Source organism: Oncorhynchus mykiss, chromosome 12, assembly GCF_057628025.1.
Source record: "Oncorhynchus mykiss isolate SJ-2025 chromosome 12, ASM5762802v1, whole genome shotgun sequence".
NCBI lineage: Eukaryota > Metazoa > Chordata > Actinopteri > Salmoniformes > Salmonidae > Oncorhynchus > Oncorhynchus mykiss.
In genome coordinates this window covers 69,034,187-69,057,705 of record NC_143033.1, presented here as the reverse complement: position 1 = coordinate 69,057,705, position 23,519 = coordinate 69,034,187, and the positions used below count along the sequence as shown (strand labels likewise).

The window sequence follows — 23,519 nt, the reverse complement described above, 5'->3', positions numbered from 1 at the left end:
TAAAAGGTATATATTCTTCAAGAGTCAATAAGCCTGTGTATCATTAATTTAAAAGTCTATATGGGATGTAGCAATCGCAGAAATGTCCCCTTTTGCTAAGCATATCCCAGACGATGAAAAGTAGTATTATTAGGATTTAGCTATTTTTGTAATAAACCTACGATAACGTCATCACAACACATTGGCACATTGGTTTATTTATAGGAATATTCTTGCTAGTCTCTCGTAAGGAATAAATAGTCAAATGTTAATGTTAGCCTGATTATTCATCAGTTATTGAATCATCAGTTGTTACCAAAAGTTTAATTCAAATGTATAGACATGAATGGGATTAAAGACAGAAGATCCAAACAGAACGAGATCATATTAAATCATCATCATCTCCCTCTCTTTCTCTCTCTCTCTCTCTCTCTCTCTCTCTCTCTCTCTCTCTCTCTCTCTCTCTCTCTTTCGCCCTGTCTTTCTTAGAAACGTTTGAGCTTCCACAAGGCCAGCTGTGAGTTACATTTTTTAAAACTACTTAGGACAACGTGCCTCCCATGAAGGAACACTCGAAACACGATGAGAGGGTAGTGAAGCACAAGGAAAGAGAAATCTGGTCTTGCGGTTCACTAGGCAAAACTTTCCCAAATTCATTCATTTTAACACTTAATTTAGCGAGACACCCTTTCACTTTTTGTACATCCTTTCAATCCTCACTATTTAAATTCATCCACAGATATGGGATCAGAACACAAACCACATTCTCACTGGAGGAAATTTTCAATTTACTGGCAACAGGTGAGTCAGCAATATGCTATCATTTGATAATTGCTTCAGGATACAAATAATGAATTATTTTCAGGATTATATTCGACTAACAATGATCATCTGCTACAGATCATCTAACTACAATAAGAATGACACTTCAGACTGTCACTTGGATGAGCGCCTTCCTCTGCCTCGCGCAAGTTTGCTCCATGCCCATGCCTTGCCAGCTACGAGGACAGCTGGTGCGAATAACCCACAACCTACTGAGAGACATGGTACATTTATTAAATTACTTTTGTCTTGAGAAGTATTATCCAACAATGTTTAACTGAATAGCTCAACGTGAATGCTGTGTTTTCTCTAACTTTCAGGGGGGTAATTTTCCTCTGGAGTGCCTGCAGGAGAATGTCCTCGTGGCATTCCCAGCCACCGCATTTGCAACCTCCGGTGCGCCACAGGTAAGGGCAAGCGAGTACATCCGAGTGTTCTTTACAGCATGAAAGAGTATTTGCAGCCGTTAGGATAAGAAAGTAGAAAACTTTAAACTGCCATTTATGTTATTTGAAATTATTGTTGTTGTCCGTTTCAGTTGAGCAGCAGTGGTGCTATGGCTATTTATGAGACATTGAAGAACATCGACACATTGTTTGGAGCTGACGACCTGCCTACTAAGTGGGACCAACGGAAGTTAGAGAATTTTCAGAATATTGTATACCGCCAGATTGAAGAGAGCAAATGTGTGAGTTACTATGCCAACATAGGTTAACTGTTTAATTGTGGTATTGTGGCATTTTTATTATTATTCATCGCCTGCCTTTTTCTTTCTGGCAGATGATGGGCAGTGTGGATACAAGTGATTATCTCATCAGGACAGAAGGACTGAAGACGTACTTTGGGAACATTGCAGCAGTCCTAAACGAAAAGGTAGACTATAGGTTTAACACAAATAGACAATTTTTTTGATAATATCTCTACATTGGACAATATTACCCTACATTGCGCTAACAGTTTATTTGTATTTTCACAGAATTGTAGTTACTGCGCCTGGGAAGTGGTTCGAAAAGAGCTCCTGTACAGCCTACAGTTCATTCTGGAACACAACTCTGATAGCCTTCTGTGGGCCAACAGAACATGAATTTGAACTTGCAGATCTTTTTTTACAGTTGTGTTTGATTTTAAAAGCTTACTATTCTACAATCATGTAATGTGCAACGTCAAACAGCAATATTATTCATGTATTTATTTATTTAACAAGGTTATGTTTTTATGCATGCCTATTCATGAATTTATTGATTTATCTATTTGAAAATATGTTGCTCTTCATCAAATGTTAAGTTAATAAACACTTCTATACTTTTAAATATTGTTAATCGGAGTTCTCATTCTGTAGCCAAGTCTGTCGATGTGTTAACATTCATATTTGTATTAAACATGCTCAGAACATATGGATGGCAGTACATTTAGTGCTTTAGCCTACGAATCCATCATGGAAAGCCCTAAAATCAAGTCAAATGTATCTTCTCAAAATGTGGTTATATTGAAAATCCTTTTTTCAGTTAAGTGTGTTTTAGCACTGGACATGGCGGACCTGTTTGGAACGTTGTACTTAATGTTCCTATACGAATTCATTTCCTACTCTAGAGATCCTATTAAATTATTCGAAATCCTAATTCTATGGTTCCAACCCACTCTGTGGAATTGCGATCCACTATCAATACCGTAATCGGAACAATTTTAGCCGAATAGACTGAACAGGTGCACAGTGATTTCACAAGCAGTGAGGTAAAATGGTCGATCTTTAGCCTTCATTCAACACTATCAGTCTCTCTATTAATAACATGCATTTACATTTCAAATATGTGTTTTACAAATACCGAACAGCCATATGTTTAGATTGCACTGCAATCTGATTAAAAGAGAGTCAACAGACATATTGTGTGAGCAAAATGTGGTCTCTGTGAAATGTCATTTGAAACAACGGATCTAGCTAACCCTACACAGAATCTGAAAAGTGTGGTGTGCAATATGCACAATTTCAGCATATTTATATTGAACATGGCCCTCATTTAATAAGACAGAGAGAGACCTGCACCATTGTGTTACAGTTATTCGTTTTTCATATTCAATTATTGCCCGCTAAATATCTGCTTACTGTTACTGTTACTTACTGCTCCAATGCAATTCTTTGCATAGACATGTATGAAAACTGCTCACTTGCATTATATTCATCTGATTCATTTCACAACAGAATAATTAAGAATCACTCACTGAAAATGTGGGCTTATAAAGTGAAGCAAAAGCCTGAACAATGCAACCTTCTTCAACACAAATAATTGTTTTATATCTTCATGGAGCGATACTTGGTTTTATACTTCAACAATGTACGTATCATATCGAATCAAGATAATAGGTTGTTAATCATTTATAATGTCTGTTGCTCTCAAGTTCTATCAAAAGAAACATGGCTTGAAATGGATGTGCGTCTGTCTGACTCTGTTCTGCTAGACACTGCAGCATCCCATACGTGCAGGTGGACGCGGTTGGGCAGACTGAACGATCTGAGCATAGATCTGCTCTTAGATATGGTGAGTAATTTAAATTGCTCCAGTCCACTATTCTGTGTGCCCAAATTGATGCGCATAATAACGTGTCAAATAACACTATTTGCCGTGTCAAATAACACTATTTGCCGTGTCAAATAACACTATTTGCCGTGTCAAATAAGCTTGTTCACCAATCAGGACCTGAATATGACTACTTGTCACATAATAATTTAACGCGTTCATACATTTTTACGTAGTTATTACACACTGATTACACTTTCACTCGTATTACATATGTCACAACGATTCTTTGATAGGTATGCTCTGATGCTGTTAAAGTTGTCTCGCGCACCTACAGTGCTGGTCATAAAAAAATATAGCTATCTGGTGGATGCAAACAATGTTCTTCCTCAAAAACATAGCAAAACGATATAATTTGTTTCAGTATCTATAGTTGGGTAGCTAACTATATAGCTAGGTGTCATCGTGTAAAATAACCCTAATTTACAAGACAGTTCTTATTTAATTAATGGTGGTCTGACCCATCTACGTTAAGCTAGACACAATAAGGATTAGCCACAACAGTAGACTTTGCGATTAGCCTTCAAAATAAAATTATGTCACTGACAGTGATGCAAAATAATACAATAGTATAATTATGCCATCATTTAATAGATCAAAGTAAACGAGTTTGTAATGTTGTTATTTAAAATCAAACAAAGACAATCATTTGTTAATTTGGGAGGAAACCTATGTAGAAAACCTGAAGTTTCAGTTGGCTAATATTTTTTTAATCGGCCTTGGCTGCAGATACGTATTTTTTTGGACACTGCTTCCAGGTGACTGGGGGTCCCGGGGCTTCTGCGCAGGTGCAGTATTCTCAACTTTGCGCACAGTCCCAGCTCTACTCATGGTGAACCTCCCTTCACATTTCTCACAGTCAATTGTGAATAACAACTCTTCAAATGTTTCCAGTGAAACGTCATGCAGAATCTGCATACCTACCATTTGATCTCAATCAGTTTAATGAGAATATGCATTTACTTTTTCTTGAGTTTCGTAGTCGCCTATAGTGTTGTTTTAAATTATGTACCATGAGTGAATTGTCGAGCAGATGGTGTAAACAAACTGTAGCATAGCCTACCTGTTTAGTTTCAATCAAAGCACATATTTTGCCTAGCAGCACAATCGTCCTCAAATTTCATGAGAAATTAGTTGTTGTTGTTGTTGTTGTCTTACAGTAACGTTATACTACGCTATTATATTTGGTTCTGCTATGTAGAAAACTATCATTATGTGATCTTGCAGAAATAGATTCAGCTTTGATCTAACTTCATTAAATGAGCACCGTTCGCCACAGTAGGCTAGCATGTTGTCTATGAATAGAGAGGAGACTGTGTGGAGTTGGGGGTCCTGCACATGTGCAGAAGCTTCAGGACCTTTAGCTGTTGGGAGGATATATCCGTTTTTTTCAATTGCCTGTCTTTAATTCACATCATTCTTTCAATAATCTCAGCAGTAAAATCATAACTAACCAACACTTTGATGAAATTAATTCACTTTAAGCTGTCACTGTAGGATCAATATTGGTTTGTTCTTTACCTATAGAACACAACTTGAAACTTCTGGAGGAGGGACACAAGTGGTGGACCTGGTTTTGGTGTCATGTATTGTCATGTTGTGTCTTGTTTCTGTCCTTTCCCTTCACCCTGTCTCCCTCTGCTGGTCGTTATTAGGTTACCTTTTCTCCCCCTCTTTCCCCCAGCTGTTCCTTGTCTCCTCCTAACTACCTCGTCACCCCTTTTCCCACCTGTTCCCTTTTTTCCCTCTGATTAGTCCTCTATATCTCTCTCTGTTTCTGCTCCTGTCTTTGTCGGATTCTTGTTTGTGTTATTCATGCCTGAACCAGACTATCGTCATGTTTGCTGCAACCTTGTCCTGTCCTGTCGGAATCTGCCGGTCCATCTGAGCCTACGTTTGTTTTGTTATTAAAGAAGCTCTGTTTACGTTAATTCGCTTTTGGGTCCTCATTCACGCACCGTAACAGAAGAATCCGACCAAGAATGGACCCAGCGACTTCGGATCCTCTCCACTCAGCCGTCGAGATCCAGGGAGCGATGCTAGGCAGACACGAGCAGGAATTGTCTGCTGCTCGACATGCCGTTGAGACCCTGGCCACCCAAGTCTCCAACCTCACAGAACAGGTTCACCATCTCCGCCTCGATCCACCGGCCACTTCCAGGGCTTTCGAATCTCCGGAGCCCAGAATCAATAACCCGCCGTGTTACTCTGGGGAGCCCACTGAATGCCGCTCGTTCCTCACCCAGTGTGATATTGTGTTTTCTCTCCAGCCCAACACTTACTCCAGGAGCACTGCTCGTGTCGCCTACGTCATATCTCTCCTTACTGGACGGGCTCGTGAGTGGGGCACGGCAATCTGGGAGGCAAGGGCTGAGTGTACTAACCAGTATCAGGACTTTAAGGAGGAGATGATACGGGTTTTTGATCGATCTGTTTTTGGGGAGGAGGCTTCCAGGGTCCTGTCTTCCCTATGTCAAGGTAATCGATCCATAACAGACTACTCTATTGAGTTTCGCACTCTTGCTGCCTCCAGTGGCTGGAACGAGCCGGCCTTGCTCGCTCGTTTTCTGGAGGGTCTCCGCACAGAGGTAAAGGATGAGATTCTCTCCCGGGAGGTTCCTTCCAGCGTGGATTCCTTGATTGAACTCGCTATTCGCATTGAGCGACGGGTTGATCTTCGTCACCGAGCTCGTGGAAAGGAGCTCGCGTTCTCCGTTGCCCCCCTCTCCGCATCACTACCATCTTCCTCTGCCGGCTCGGGTGCTGAGCCTATGCAGCTGGGAGGTATCCGCATCTCGACTAAGGAGAGGGAACGGAGAATCACCAACCGCCTCTGTCTCTATTGCGGTTCTGCTGGTCATTTTGTCACTTCATGTCCAGTAAAAGCCAGAGCTCATCAGTAAGCGGAGGGCTACTGGTGAGCGCTACTACTCCTGTCTCTCCTTCAAGATCCTGCACTACCTTGTCGGTCCATCTACGCTGGACCGGTTCGTCAGCTTCCTGCAGTGCCTTAATAGACTCTGGGGCGGAGGGCTGTTTTATGGACGAGACCTGGGCTCGGGAACATGACATTCCTCTCAGACAGTTAAGGGAGCCCACGGCCTTGTTCGCCTTGGATGGTAGTCCTCTCCCCAGGATTCAGCGTGAGACGCTACCTTTAACCCTCACTGTCTCTGGTAATCATAGCGAAACCATTTCTTTTTTAATTTTTCGTTCACCTTTTACACCTGTTGTTTTGGGCCATCCCTGGCTAGTTTGTCATAATCCTTCTATTAATTGGTCTAGTAATTCTATCCTCTCCTGGAACGTCTCTTGTCATGTGAAATGTTTAATGTCTGCTATCCCTCCTGTTTCCTCTGTCTCTTCTTCACAGGAGGAGCCTGGTGATTTGACAGGGGTGCCGGAGGAATATCACGATCTGCGCACGGTGTTCAGTCGGTCCAGGGCCACCTCTCTTCCTCCACACCGGTCGTATGATTGTAGTATTGATCTCCTTCCGGGAACCACTCCCCCCCGGGGTAGACTATACTCTCTGTCGGCTCCCGAACGTAAGGCTCTCGAAGATTATTTGTCTGTAGCTCTTGCCGCCGGTACCATAGTCCCCTCCTCCTCTCCCGCCGGAGCGGGGTTTTTTTTTGTTAAGAAGAAGGACGGGTCCCTGCGCCCCTGCATAGATTATCGAGGGCTGAATGAATTAACAGTGAAGAATCGTTATCCGCTTCCTCTTATGTCTTCAGCCTTCGAGATCCTGCAGGGAGCCAGGTTTTTCACTAAGTTGGACCTTCGTAACGCTTACCATCTCGTGCGCATCAGGGAGGGGGACGAGTGGAAGACGGCGTTTAACACTCCGTTAGGGCACTTTGAATACCGGGTTCTTCCTTTCGGCCTCGCTAACGCTCCAGCTGTCTTTCAGGCATTAGTCAATGATGTCCTGAGAGACATGCTGAACATCTTTGTTTTCGTTTACCTTGACGATATCCTGATTTTTTCACCGTCACTCCAGATTCATGTTCAGCACGTTCGACGTGTCCTCCAGCGCCTTTTAGAGAATTGTCTTTTTGTGAAGGCTGAGAAGTGCACTTTTCATGCCTCCTCCGTCACATTTCTCGGTTCTGTTATTTCCGCTGAAGGCATTAAGATGGATCCCGCTAAGGTCCAGGCTGTCATTGATTGGCCCGTCCCTAAGTCACGCGTCGAGCTGCAGCGCTTTCTCGGCTTCGCGAACTTCTATCGTCGTTTCATCCGTAATTTCGGTCAGGTGGCAGCTCCTCTCACAGCCCTTACTTCTGTCAAGACGTGCTTTAAGTGGTCCGTTTCCGCCCAGGGAGCTTTTGATCTCCTCAAGAATCGTTTTACATCCGCTCCTATCCTTGTTACACCTGACGTCTCTAGACAGTTCGTGGTCGAGGTTGACGCGTCAGAGGTGGGCGTGGGAGCCATTCTTTCTCAGCGCTCCCTCTCTGACGACAAGGTCCACCCTTGCGCGTATTTTTCTCATCGCCTGTCGCCGTCGGAACGTAACTATGATGTGGGAAACCGCGAACTGCTCGCCATCCGCTTAGCCCTAGGCGAATGGCGACAGTGGTTGGAGGGGGCGACCGTTCCTTTTGTCGTTTGGACTGACCATAGGAACCTTGAGTACATCCGTTCTGCCAAACGACTTAATGCGCGTCAGGCGCGCTGGGCGCTGTTTTTCGCTCGTTTCGAGTTCGTGATTTCTTATCGTCCGGGCTCTAAGAACACCAAGCCTGATGCTTTATCTCGTCTCTTCAGTTCTTCAGTAGCCTCCACTGACCCCGAGGGGATTCTCCCTGAGGGGCGTGTTGTCGGGTTGACTGTCTGGGGAATTGAGAGGCAGGTAAAGCAAGCACTCACTCAAACTCCGTCGCCGCGCGCTTGTCCCAGGAACCTTCTTTTCGTTCCCGTTCCTACTCGTCTGGCCGTTCTTCAGTGGGCTCACTCTGCCAAGTTAGCCGGCCACCCTGGCGTTCGGGGTACGCTTGCTTCCATTCGCCAGCGTTTTTGGTGGCCCACCCGGGAGCATGACACGCGTCGCTTCGTGGCTGCTTGTTCAGTCTGCGCGCAGACTAAGTCCGGTAACTCCCCTCCTGCCGGCCGTCTCAGGCCGCTTCCCATTCCCTCTCGACCGTGGTCTCACATCGCCTTAGATTTTGTCACCGGACTGCCTTCGTCAGCGGGGAAGACTGTTATTCTTACGGTTGTCGACAGGTTCTCTAAGGCGGCTCATTTTATTCCCCTTGCTAAGCTTCCTTCTGCTAAAGAGACGGCACAAATCATCATCGAGAATGTTTTCAGAATTCATGGCCTTCCGTCAGACGTCGTTTCGGACAGAGGTCCGCAATTCACGTCTCAATTTTGGAGGGAGTTTTGCCGTTTGATTGGGGCTTCCGTCAGTCTCTCTTCCGGCTTTCACCCCCAGTCTAACGGTCAAGCAGAACGGGCCAATCAGACTATTGGTCGCATCTTACGCAGTCTTTATTTTCGCAACCCTGCGTCTTGGTCAGAACAGCTCCCCTGGGCAGAATACGCCCACAACTCGCTTCCTTCGTCTGCGACCGGGCTATCTCCTTTTCAGAGTAGCCTCGGGTACCAGCCTCCGCTGTTCTCATCTCAGTTCGCCGAGTCCAGCGTCCCCTCCGCTCAGGCTTTTGTCCAACGTTGCGAGCGCACCTGGAAGAGGGTCAGGTCTGCACTTTGCCGTTATAGGGCGCAGACTGTGAGGGCTGCTAATAAGCGTAGAACTAAGAGTCCTAGATATTGTCGCGGTCAGAGAGTTTGGCTCTCCACTCAGAACCTTCCCCTTAAGACCGCTTCTCGCAAGTTGACCCCGCGGTTCATTGGTCCGTTCCGTATTTCTCAAATCATTAATCCTGTCGCAGTTCGACTTCTTCTTCCGCGATATCTTCGTCGCGTCCACCCGGTCTTCCATGTCTCCTGTATCAAGCCCGTTCTTCGCGCCCCCGCTCGTCTTCCCCCCCCCCCCCCCCATCCTTGTCGAGGGCGCACCCATCTACAGGGTCCGTAGGATTTTGGACATGCGTCCTCGGGGCCGTGGTCATCAGTACCTAGTAGATTGGGAGGGGTACGGTCCTGAGGAGAGGAGTTGGGTTCCCTCTCGGGACGTGCTGGACCGTGCGCTGATCGAGGATTTCCTCCGTTGCCGCCAGGTTTCCTCCTCGAGTGCGCCAGGAGGCGCTCGGTGAGTGGGGGGGTACTGTCATGTATTGTCATGTTGTGTCTTGTTTCTGTCCTTTCCCTTCACCCTGTCTCCCTCTGCTGGTCGTTATTAGGTTACCTTTTCTCCCCCTCTTTCCCCCAGCTGTTCCTTGTCTCCTCCTAACTACCTCGTCACCCCTTTTCCCACCTGTTCCCTTTTTTCCCTCTGATTAGTCCTCTATATCTCTCTCTGTTTCTGCTCCTGTCTTTGTCGGATTCTTGTTTGTGTTATTCATGCCTGAACCAGACTATCGTCATGTTTGCTGCAACCTTGTCCTGTCCTGTCGGAATCTGCCGGTCCATCTGAGCCTACGTTTGTTTTGTTATTAAAGAAGCTCTGTTTACGTTAATTCGCTTTTGGGTCCTCATTCACGCACCGTAACATTTGGACCTGGTTTTCTGGATTTCAAGGTCTTTACACTGTAATTGTGACTAACATTTAGCAAATGCATGTGTCAACAATGAATGCTTGGTTATGCTTTTCACTGAGTAAAAGGTCAAATCAATGGATATGAAATGGAAAAGTAAAAACAACAATAAGCATTTGTCTCCTGTGTTAACCAAATTAATTTGTTTGCATTGCCACTTTTTATTTATTTTTATTTTTTTACAGAATGATTCCATTAATATGCCTACACTCTTTCACTGAACTAAATATAGAACCCAAGGTGTTCTTCCTCACTGAACCAAAATTGGGTCCAAGAATAACTTTGTATGGTGTCATTTATGAATTATTACTGCTACTAATAAATAATATGTATAGATAAGAATATAATAATACATATATTTAATAAAGGACAAAAGAATACCAGCATGGTTTCGAGATTCTATTGTCATTTTATGCTAACGTCATCAGAAACAGTCAAAAGAGTAGATCATCTGCCTCTAATAGAGTTGCTGACAGACTCTGAGCAAAACAAATGGTGTTTTAACTTAAAAGTGGTGCAATGATTAACTATTGAATCACCATGACATCTTACAAATAATTTATCTGATTGGTCTAATTATTAATTTTTGGGAAAAAATGTGAATTGTGGCGGCTGCTACAATGTTGTACCAGGCTCATGTTACGCTTCCCAGGTGAAAGAGCATTGGGTAAGACAGACAGACAAGCACGGAGAAAGTCTTGGCTAAGTGAAAGTGATGAAGGGATCTGAGACCAGCAGTGAAGCCTAGCCGTATCAGTGGCTCCATAACAGCAACAATTTAGATTGTCTATCAATATCCGAAATAGACATAAGGCCTATGCTTTCCCAGCAGTTACCTGACTTGCCTAGTTAAATAAATGTAAAAAATAAAATAAAAAACAAGAATGGTCCACCACCCACGTTAGGCTACGTTATGTGAGCTAGCTTCCAGCTAGCTAGTCGCCCATCTCGCCCCGTTGCAATGGAACGTTTTCTGATCAAGAGAAGAGTGTTGATAGACATTGAAAATCCAGACCCAGGCCCTGTCTCCGAGGGGGCCAAAGAAGAATAGGGAGATAAGAAAGATGAGTCGGAGAGAGAAACTCGTGAGCCACGACGTGAGGGAGCACCAGAGCAGTTCGTCGCTGATGGCTGTGCTCCCTCTGATTTAAACCAGTTAGTTACATGTTAAAGAACCAAGTCTGTCTTCGGTGTTATCCAGCCACAAATGTTGAACAGCAGGATCGCTACTTCAATCGTAGATGGTATGAGGATTACAAATTGCTGGAATATTCTATTTCAAAGGACCGTGCCTTCTGCTTTGCATGACGCCACTTTCAACGTCCAGGAGACCATGGTGGAGAGAGGCGGCATTTACCCACGATGGCTACTAGAACTGGAAGAAAGCGACAAGTTCGTTCAAGACACTCAATGCTAGTGTTAAGCATATATATGCAATGATAGCGTGGAATGAGTGGACTATTCAGAAAGAGTATGGCTCAACAATATGCAATGCTCTAAGTGATGGACATTCGAAAATAGTCCGAGAGAACGGAGAGTATATGAGAGCAGTTGGAAAGTTCCTGTCCATGCTTAAACGTTACAAAGACTACTTCGTGGACGCATGTTGCGTGTAAAAACCTACCCGAGAAACAGAATGGCAAACACTCGACTCAGCAACCTTGACTGCCTGTCCATACACGCAGAAAGAACTAATTTGCAACGAACCACAACAACAGACGCATGTCCTTCTATAAAACAACACTTGATGAGTAACTGATTCATTTAATATAAATATGCCATAGGATATTATTATGTGGTATTAAGTTGGGTAATTTTGTATATTGTGCGCCTGTCGTAGCCTCATCTATTATTATGAATGTTCAACTGAAAGGCCTTTTATGTATTGACAGAGCGCGCCTGTCGGGTGGTCTGGACCTGGATGGAACAAGAAGACGGATGCATATTGTCGGCCAGTTGGCCTACAAGTATTTTTTCAATAGAAATGTAATCACTAAGATTGTGATGATAGCCAGTTCGTTTTACAAGTGTGTGACACAGTTAACAGGCACAGGCTAAATGCATTGCACTTCTCGCAGCACTTTGGATATTATTAATTGCATTTCTGACGTTGTGATAGCCATTTCATCCGAAACATTATTACCAATGTACAGTTGTCTGATTATGCATATGAAATAAATGCACTTCTTGTTGTTGTCGCATTTTGGATGTATTGTGTTGTTATTGCTGAAAGACTTCAGTGCATGGGCGCTGTCCGGTGCTGAAGTCTGTCACCTTTGCACGTGAAAGGCGTTTTTGTCATTGCCTTCCTCAACATTCTCGAAGGCCAATTTGAGAACCTTAAATCCAGTGTAATTAACGGTTCTATTTAAAGTATAATTAATCCCTGTTTTGGTCAGGGCTCTCCAACCCTGTTCATGGAGAGCTACCCTCGTGTAGGTTTTCGCTCCAACCCCAGTTGTAACTAACCTGATTCAGTTTATCAACCAGCTAATTTATCGGCTGTGCTAGATGAGAATTGTAGTGAAAACCTAAATGACCCTATCTCTTCAGGAACAGGGTTGGAGGGCCCTGTTTTAGGTGTAGACTATTAATTTAATTGTACAAGTGAGAATCTGTGGGCTATTATGTTCAGTGGGAGGCTAATGTTTTAATTTTGTCCGACATGTATCACCTGCCAAGAAACCTGAGAGGAGACTGAAACGCTACTTCAAGAAGTTGAATAGGAAGGTTCTGAGAAAAATGGTGAGGTTGTTTTTGGGTGTTAACGTGTTTAATACATCTGCCCTTTGTTGTTCAAGACAAAATTATCATGATATGACCAGAAAGTCCATACCACGAATATGTACATTTTCCTTTGTTTTTCAGAACTACAGTGCGCAGGCGTGGGAGCTCATCAGGAAAGAGACGAAACATAATCTGCAAAGATTGGATATTTTTTAGGCAAAGATGCACTGATCATCCGGACTCATCTCAGAAGCTACACACTTACCAGTTTATAAAGAATGCAAACAATCACGTGGGATTGTTAGTCTATTTATTATATTTAAAATCATAATAAATAAATAATAGTTTGTAATTATTATACTTTTCCCTTTTGTACCTGTGTTGAACTAAACTGTATTACCTGTCTACTTAAAAATCTGTGAAAAAAAATAATATTGAAAATGTGTCTATTTTAATTTTACTGCGTCTCTTTCTGCTTTTTCAGTGTCTCACACTTATTCTCTCTCAGTGGTGGAAAAAGTACTCTTTTGTAATTATGGGTAAAAGTAAAGAAACCTTAATAGAAAGTGACTCAAGTAAAAGTAAAAGTCATCCAGTAAAATTCTACTTGAGTAAAAATATTTGGTTATACTTAAGTATCAAAAGTAAATGTTATTGCAAAAAAATATACTTAAGTATCAAAGTAAAAGTATAAACTATTTCCAATTCCTTATATTAAGCAATCCAGACGTCACCATTTTCTTATTTTCTTAATTGAAAACCAGAGACAGTAGGGATGACCAGGGATGTACTGTTGATAAGTGCATGAATTGGACAAATTTCCTGTCCTAATTAGCATTCAAAATGTTACGAGTACTTTTGGGTGTCAAGGAAAATGTATGGAGTAAAACGTACAATATTTTCTTAAATGTAATGAAGTAAAAGTAAATGTAGTCAAACATATAAATAGTAAAGTAAAGTACAGATACCGCAGAAATGTCTTAAGTAGTTATTTAATGTATTTTTACTTAAGTACTTTACACCACTGCTTATTCTACATATTTGACCTGTTTAATACTTAGAAATGCGCCTGTTGTAGACAGACAGGGTGTCTGAGGATTGCTCTCACAAGGTCGGCTCAGCGGGAGTGAAAATAATTGGCTGAACACCCAGACTGTGGTTGCCAGGTGTTGTCCTCCTCCGCATCCGGTCTCTGAGAGCAAATGCTTTGCTGAGAAAGGAGACACTTGGTTATCTTTGTGTAACCCGTAGCGATAGTATCAATATGCCGAGGGGGAAATACCTCGTCAGAGCCTCTGGCTAACTTTTACATGAAGCGCTGTTTGTCTGTAATCTCTCCACTGGCGTGAATAAATATACATTAATTTAAGCTTGACTTTGGGGTCCTTAGTGGTCATTTCCACGACTTGTGAATGAAATGTATTTTGTATAAATTGTCAACATTTCGTTCTTGTCTAAAACCAATGAGAGTGGTTTTATCTAACCATCTGAGGGGATGCAGATTAAACTCGTTGCTGATCGTCAGTCACATGATAATTCTACTTTATACACCACATGACCAGACGTATGTGGACACCTGCTCATCGAACATCTCATTCCCCCCTTTGCTGCTATAGTAGCCTCCACTCTATGGGAATTCTTTCCACTAGATGTTACTTGGAACATTGATGCGGGGAGTAGGGGATAAGGAGGAGTAGAGGATAATCAGGGGGACCAGGACCTTTTAGCTCCCACTTGACATTATGGGATGTTTATTTATAAAGTCTGTCCATTGTCCATCTGTCCAAAGGAAAACATGGGAAGAAAGACAAAAAACAAAGAATACTTAAAATAGAAAATAGTTTAGTCCCACTGAGGTCAATTATTATAAGGCATTAGAGAAAAACGTGTGTTACATAAGCCTACGAGGCAGTCCACAGTCAGTTCATATGGCTTGGAATTCCTGGATAGAATAGAGATAGTGTAGATATATAATATCTAATTATATAATGGTGTGAGGTTATTTGACATAACATCTATAATGGTGTGTATGTGTGTTTTCATTATATGGTATAATTCTCATGTGTGCTGTATCAAAATGTCTTTAAGTATGTTTTTTGTATTTATAAAAAATAAAAATAAATAATAATGATCATCCAATGACTTGGCACATGAAACTGTTAATGAATGCAACGTTTAAACTCAACAAACGCAATTTCCCCCTAGAGAAACCTGTCTAGAGTCGATCACCATATGTTATTTTGGTTGAGTAAAGTATATTTTTTTCAATTGAAGATCACCACTGACGTTTGTAGGCCACATGGGAAGGTTTCAGTGCACAGGGTTCATTTATGAAATCAACCTTCTTTACAGTCTCATCATAAGGCTTATTTATGGTGAATTACACTCGGTTGGCTGTTAGGCTACATATTGATGCTTGTCTCAGATTTCCAGACCAATCTTTCGAATACTTTGTGAGAATGTATAGAGTAGCCGACCATTCATGCATGATAACCAGTTTGACGTGGTGGAGTGTTTCATTTAGCATATGGAAGCACATGGAAGGACGCTCGTCTAAAAATCCTAAATAAGCACAGCATCAACCTTGGCTGACATAAACCATTGGTGATTGTGTTCGAGTATGAAACGCAGCTTTTAAAAAAAAATCTGGGCACAATTGACATCTTGGCTGAACATATCATGTTTTAAATGTTTTTTTCCGGTTCAGTGCTTGTAGTAGAACGTGAACATCGAATTCAACATGAATTTGTTATTCGAAAACCCCCATTATCAACAGATTAAGTCTGTAACATTTGCAGAAGCCAAATTATTTTCTTCAATGGAATGATTTTATAGCACTACGATTTACATCCATTTATTTTTCCCAACAGAGAGAGATGGTTTTGACTGCGTAAGTCATTTTAGGTCAAGTGAGAAAGGTATTTGCTAAACCTCTGTCATGGTATAAAAGTCACCTGGACTACTTTAGAAATATAATTTTCCGACAGACAACAAATGTACCTGAATGCCTGAGTATGATTTGTTTGCCTGCAAATTGAAATATCTTCGCTTATATGACAATAGCACTTATCACATTAAATCGTTTCACACAGTTAAATGCAGATGATAATTCTACCATTGGACACCTTTTCATGGAGACACTACGTCGTGCTACAAAACGTTATTTCAGCAAAATGACGCAACATCCAAAGAAAAATATTAAAATAACACAGAAGCCTATATTGAATGGTTTTATTTGAATCACCTTTTCTTTCTTTCATTTACTCATTTCAATTTACTGTGGGGTTTCGGGATAACTGTTATTGTACTTGGGAGGATGTTCGAAATGAAATCGTGTGGAAATTGAAGGACCCACAGATTCTACTCGAGTCTATACACCAAATACGAGCAGATGTAAAATGTTTCTTTCATAACACGACTGACTGTAGGCTACCAATATAAACCTGCTGACCCATTCAAACGATATTCATTGACTGGACAAAGAAAGTGAAATTCTTCTGACGTTTAAAATAATTATTACTTTGTTGATAGGCATACAATGTGGTTCAATCAATGCCACGATCAGTTCATTGTTACAAAGTGAAAAAAGAAAAATGCTTAATATAAAACTGCATAATCACTAACCTACATCTCCAATTAACGTCGTCATTATCACATCACCATCATCATCAGCATCATTATATGAGTATATATATATATATCAATGTGACTTTCATACTCATTCACAATAGGCCAAACTCACACATCATCGTCAACATTTTCGTCGTCTTGGTAAGCGCCTAATAACGGCTAATCTAGGGCACATACTCTTTTATTAACTAGAAATTAACAAACTGTATAAAGATCCCTTTGGAATTTACCGAATCAATTTAATAAGAATGAACCGCAAATTAAAGCCAAATCACCGAACTTTACTCTCGATTTTAAGGGCGTGTCGGCTTTAGCCTTCATTCACAACACTACCAGTCACTCTGTTAATAAAATGCTTATTTTAAAGATGTGCAATATTAACACTGAACAGTCATGCTTTAGATTGAACTACCTGATTCAAAGAAAGTCACAACAGACTTAACTTGTGAGCAAAACGTGATCGCTGTGCTACGCCTATTGAAACAACTGTCTGGTTAACCCTACACAGAATCTAAAAAATGTAGTGTGCAATGTCCAAAATATTGACCATGGCCCTCATTTGCTAATATAGAGCCCTGTAACACTGTAGAAATAGGCTACTGTTATATTAGTTTGTCATATTCAATATTGCCTGCTGAATTACTACTTTCTGACCTCATGAAATGCATTGCTCCAATGCAATTCTCTGCAAAGACATGTATGAAAACTGTTAATCTGCTGGACAAATTTTTTTTTTTAAATTTCACAATAGCATAATTAAGAATCACCCACTGACAAGTTGGACTTATAAAGGGAAGCTAAAGCCTGAACCATGCAGCCTTCTTCACCACAAAGGAATGTTTTATACCTTCACGTATCAAATCAATCAAAGTGCATTTGTCATGTGCGCCGAATACAACCTTTGTAGACCTTATAGTGAAATGCTTACTTACAAGCCCTAACCAAAAGTGTAATTTTTAAGCAAAAAAATAGGTATTAGGTGAACAATAGATACGTAAAGAAGTCCAATACAACAGTAAAGAGATGTTGAAAAATAACAGTAGCGAGGCTATATACAGTAGCGAGGCTAAATACAGGTACTGGTTAGTCGGGCTAATAGAGGTAGTATGTACATGTAGGTATGGTTAAAGTGACTATGCATATATGATAAACAGAGAGTAGCAGTAGTGTAAAAGAGTGGTTGGCGGGGCGGGACAATGCAAATAGTCCGGGTAGCCATTTTATTACCTGTTCAGGAGTCTTAAGGCTTGGGGGTAAAAGCTGTTTGGTCCTAGACTTGGCGCTCCGGTCCCGCTTGCCATGCGGTAGTAGAGAGAACAGTCTATGACTGGGGTGGCTGGGGTCTTTAAAAAAATGTAGGTCCTGGTTAGCAAGCAGTTTAGTTAGCACCAGTGATGAACTGGGCCTTACGCACTACCCTCTGTAGTGCCTTGTGGTCGCAGGCCAAGCAGTTACCATACCAGGCAGTGATGCAACCAGTCAGGATGCTCTCGATGTTGCAGCTGAAAAACCTTTTAAGGATCTGAGGACCCATGCCAAATCTTTTTAGCTTCCTGAGGGGAATAGGCTTTGTCGTGCCCTCTTCAGGACTGTCTTGGTGTGTTTGGACCATTCTAGTTTGTTGGTGATGTGGACACCAAGGAACTTGAGGTGCTCAACATGCTCCACTACAGCCCCGTCGATGAGAATGGGGGCGTGCTCGGTCCTCCTATTCCTGTAGTCCACAATCATCTCCTTTGTCTTGATTACGTTGAGAGATAGGTTGTTATTCTGGCACCACCCGGCCAGGTCTCTGACCTCTTCCCTATTGGCTTTCTCATCATTGTCGGTGATCAGGCCTTCCACTGTGTCGTCTGTAAACTTAATGATGGTGTTGGAATCGTGCCTGGCCACGTAGTCGTGGGTGAACAGGGAGTACAGAAGGGGACTGAGTACAGTGTTGAGGATCAGGGTGGTGGATGTGTTGCTACCTACCCTCACCACCTGGGGGCAGCCCGTCAGGAAGTCCAGGATCCAGTTGCAGAGGAAGTGTTAAGTCCCAGGATCCTTAGCTTAGTGATGAGCTTTGAGGGTACAATGGTGTTGAAAGCTGAGCTATAGTCAATGAATAGCATTCTCACATAGGTGTTCCTTTTGTCCAGGTGGGAAAGAGCGGTGTGGAGCGCAATAGAGATTGCATAATCTGTGGATCTGTTTGGGCGGTATGCAAATTGGAGTGGGTCTAGGGTTTCTGGGATGACTGTGTTAATGTGAGCCATTACCAGCCGTTCAAAGCAATTCATGGCTACGGACGTGAGCGCCACGAGTCTGTAGTCATTTAGTCAGGTTGCCTTAGTGTTCTTGGGCACAAGGACTATGGTGGTCTGCTTGAAACATGTTAGTATTACAGACTCAATCAGGGACATGTTGAAAATGTCAGTTGAAGACACATGCCAGTTGGTCAGCACATGCCCGGAGCACACGTCCTGGTAATCCGTCTGGCCCAGCGGCCTTGTGAATGTTGACCTGTTTAAAGGTCTTTCCCACGTCGGCTGCGGAGAGCGTGATCACACAGTCGTCCGGAACAGCTGATACTCTCACGCATGCCTCGATGTTGCTTGCCTCGAAGCGAGCATAGAAGTGATTTAGCTCATCTGGTAGGCTCGTGTCACTGGGCAGCTCGCAGCTGTGCTTCCCTTCATAGTCTGTAATAGTTTGCAAGCCCTGCCACATAAGACGAGTGTCGGAGCGGCAAAGTGGCAGCTCTACCCTTTAGCTCAGTGCGAATGTTGCCTGTAATCCATGGCTTCTGGTTGGGGTATGTACGTACGGTCACTGTGGGGACTACATCATCAATGCACTTTTTGATAAAGCCAGTGACAAATTTGGTGTACTCCACAATGCAATCGGAAAAATGTTCCAGTCTGCGCTAGCAAAACAGTCCTGTAGTTTAGCATCTGCTTCATCTGACCACTTTTTTATAGACAGAGTCAGTGGTACTTCCTGCTTTAGTTTGTGCTTGGAAGCAGGAATCAGGATAGAATTGTGGTCAGATTTACCAAATGGAGGGCGAGGGAGAGCTTGTATGCATCTCTGTGTGTGGAGTAAATGTGATCTAGAAATGTTTTCCCTCTGGTTGCGCATTTAACAAGTTGATAGAAATGAGGTAAATCTGATTTCAGTTTGCCTGCATTAAAGTCCCTGGCCACTAGGAGTGCCGCCTCTGGGTGAGCGGTTTCCTGATTGATTATCTCCTTTTACAGCTGACTGAGTGCGGTCTTAGTTCCAGCATCGGAAAACGATACTTCGGTTTATTATATAAGATGGGCAACTTCATCATTATTATAGAAGATGGACAACTTCAGCAATGTAGGTATCATATCGAATCAAAATTAAGATACTCGGTTGTTAATAGTTTTGAAATTTGATGCTCAGTATATCTCATTATTAGGCCTACATTTATTTAATTACAGCACATTTTATGTAACCAATGCTCTCACTCTCTGTACCACAATCTTTTAGTAAAAGGTTACTATTCCAATACAGTTCACTTATTATATTGATATGACTTTATTTCAGGGTGGACAATTTCCAGTTCTGTGTCTAAAAGAAAAGTAGAGCGCATGTTTACAAGAACACACAGGATCAAATCAAATCAAGTTTATTTATATAGCCCTCCTTACATCAGCTGATATCTCAAAGTGCTGTACAGATACCCAGCCTAAAATCCCAAACAGCAAGCAATGCAGTTGCAGAAGCACGGTGGCTAGGAAAAACTCCCTTGAAAGGCCAAAACCTAGGAAGAAACCTAGAGAGGAACCAGGCTATGAGGGGTGGCCAGTCCTCTTCTGGCTGTGCCGGGTGGAGATTATAACAGAACATGGCCAAGATGTTCAAAAGTTCATAAATGACCAGCATGGTCAAATAATAATAATCACAGTAGTTGTCGAGGGTACAACAGTTCAGCACCTCAGGATTAAATGTCAGTTGGCTTTTCATAGCCGATCATTGAAAGTATCTCTACCGCTCCTGCTGTCTCTAGAGAGTTGAAAACAGCAGGTCTGGGACAGGTCAGGGTTTCATAGCCGCAGGCAGAACAGTTGAAACTGGAGCAGCAGCGCAGCCAGGTGGACTGGGGACAGAAGGAGTCATCATGCCAGGTAGTCCTGAGGCATGGTCCTAGGGCTCAGGTCCTCCGAGAAAGAAAGAAAGAAAGAAAGAAAGAAAGAAAGAAAGGAGAGAGAAAGAAAGGAAGGAGAGAAAGAGATTTAGAGAGAGCATGCTTAAATTCACACAGGACACCAGATAAGACAGGAGAAATACTCCAGATATAACAGACTGACCCTAGCCGCCCGACACAAACTACTGCAGCATAAATACTGGAGGCTGAGACAGGAGGGGTCAGGAGACACTGTGGCTGTCACAGCCATCGAAAGAAGAGGACCAAAGTGCAGTGTGGTGAGCGTACATTTCTCTTTTTATTTAAAATGTCGCCAACAAAACAAGAAACAACCGGGAAGCTTACAGGGCTAAGTGCCACGAACAAAAGATAACTACCCACACTGAAAGGAGGGGAAAAGGGCTACCTAAGTATGAGTCCCAATTAGAGACAACGATAGACAGCTGTCCCTGATTGAGAACCATACCCGGCCAAAACATAGAAATAAAGAAACATAGAAAACAAAACATAGAATGCCCACCCAACATCACACCCTAACCTAACCAAATAGAGAAATAAAACGTCTCTCTAAGGTCAGGGCGTGACAGTGGCCCCATCCGATGATACCCCCGGACAGGGCCAAGCAGGCAGGGTATAAAGGAGGAACACACTTCAGTATCATATAGCAAGATTTTAATAGGCTAAACTATAGTATATGATTTTTTACAACTTCAAAATGATACATTGGAAGTTTATCCATGGAATTTACACCCTAATGCCTAAACTGCTGTTTTCTTTTACAGAGGTGAGGACGTCCCTGTAATTGCATTAGAGGCTTTGGGATATATAGTCCAATTATTTAACGGCCGGACTCCTGTCAGGTGAAACAAGGAAAATGTGAAACTGTTCAAAAACAGATGACCTAGTTAAGTTAATAAATTAGAGCGATGCGTCAGTATGATCCCTCATGGTGTAGCCTAAGCTATATTGGGGAGTAGACAATAATTGGCACAGGTCTTTAATTTGTGATTTAATCTAAATGATATTTGAATAACATTTTCAGAACCTTTCTTAAAACAGAACTATTTCACTGACCACCATGTTATATTGTCTCCAGGTCGGGTAAGGTATTGGGGCATCCTCTGGAGATGGAGGGTCGGTTTCTTCAGGCAACGCGTCTCTGAAAACATATTTCGATCACCACAAATCGGATGAATTTTGCTGCAACAACTCACATTTGAAACTTGGAACTTCCAAGCGCCGTTTTTGTCGTCGGATGCGTTGGCCCAGCACCTGCTGTGGTTGAGTTGACTGAAAATGCACATCTTGTTTGCCCTCCAGGAACACAGCGCACAGCGGAAGTTCACTACAAACTGATGCAGTTTTAAGAATTCCTCGTCAGCAGAGTCAAGCAGTGACAATGTCGACTGCAGAGTCAAGCAGTGAGGAAGAAGCGGTCTGTTGGACAACCACATAACATCATTGGAGACATGTGACATGTACCTGAGGCTGGCTAATAGATTGATGGATGATATATTTACTGACTGACTGATTTATTTATATGTGAAGGCTATGTATTTATTTATTCCTTTACTTACCTATGACAAAATGAAATTACATGCATCTATTATCATGTTGTTTGAATTCATTTTCATATTCAGCCATCCATGCATTCATCCATTCAGTCAATCATGCATTCATTTGTTTACAGGCAATATGCAGTTCAAAACAACAGCATAGTGGTCACTCAACCCCTATTTTGGTAAATAGCTGAGTGATAGGGTTCGATAAAAGTCACCACTGTCAGAGATATTGATTCAAGTAATGACCATCCAAGAGTTCAACATTTAATTTTAACTACATTTTGAAGCTATACCATGTTTGTTTAGATGTACGTTGTTTCAAACAATGTCATAAAAAAGCACATTTTGGGTTCTGTTGAGGTAAGACAGGTGAACGAAGCTCATGAGGCATTTAAAAGGTATATATTCTTCAAGAGTCAATAAGCCTGTGTATCATTAATTTAAAAGTCTATATGGGATGTAGCAATCGCAGAAATGTCCCCTTTTGCTAAGCATATCCAAGACGATGAAAAGTATTATTATTAGGAATTAGGAATATTTCCAATAAGCCTGCGATAACGTCATCACAACACATTGGCACATTGGTTTATTTAATAGGAATATCCTTGCTAGTCTCTCGTAAGGAATAAATAGTCAAGCGATAATGTTAGCCTGATTATTCAGATGCAGACGTCATAAAATGCTGGTTAATTTCTATTTAATCATCAGTTATTATCAAGAGTTTAATTCAAATGTATAGACATGAATGGGATTAAAGACAGAAGATCCAAACAGAACGAGATCATATTAAATCATCATCTCTCACTCCCTCTCTCTCACAGACACGCGCACGCAGGCACCCAGACAGACACAGAGAGAGAGAGAGACAAACAAACAAACAAGCAAATAAAGAGGTCAACAGCATTCATTGTAAAGTTAAGGGGTCGATATTCTCTCTCTGTCACTCTCTCTCTCTCCTTCTCCCTGACTTAGAAACATTTGAGCGTTTACAAGGCCAGTTATGAGTTACATTTTCTAAACCTACCTAGACCAAGTGCCTCCTGTGAAGGACCACTCGAAACATGATGAGAGGGAAGTGGAGCAAACGAAAAGAGAGATCCGGTCTTGCGGTTCACTAGGCAAAACTTTCCCAAATTCATTCATTTTAACTCCTAATTTAGCGAGAAACCCTTTCACTTTTTGTACATCCTTTCAACCCTCGCTATTTAAATTCACCCGCAGAAATGGGATCAGAACACAAACCACATTCTCACTGGAGGAAATTTGCAATTTACTGGCAACAGGTGAGTCAACAATATGCTATCATTTGATTATTGATTCAGGATTCAATGAATTCATTATTTTCACGATTCTTTTCAAATAACAATGATCTTCTGCTGCAGATCATCTAACTACAATAAGA

General features: G+C 42.1%; 1 protein-coding gene and 1 pseudogene across 2 annotated transcripts in view; both read left to right on the top strand.

Moving 5' to 3' along the window:
* The window catches only part of LOC149979348 (interferon a3-like), a 209,741-nt pseudogene extending 196,744 nt beyond the window's left edge, over positions 1-12,997 (top strand). The window contains exons 6-7 of the transcript XR_016485201.1: positions 12,722-12,784; positions 12,908-12,997. The product of XR_016485201.1 is annotated as an interferon a3-like (transcript). The remainder of the gene's footprint in view (positions 1-12,721; positions 12,785-12,907) is intronic.
* LOC110538047 (interferon alpha-7-like) lies at positions 900-1,885 on the top strand. Its single transcript, XM_021624609.3, has 5 exons — positions 900-1,025; positions 1,122-1,208; positions 1,340-1,489; positions 1,582-1,674; positions 1,778-1,885. Exons 1-5 carry the CDS (start codon positions 900-902, stop codon positions 1,883-1,885), a joined length of 564 nt encoding a protein of 187 aa, XP_021480284.3.
* Positions 12,998-23,519: the final 10,522 nt, after the last annotated feature.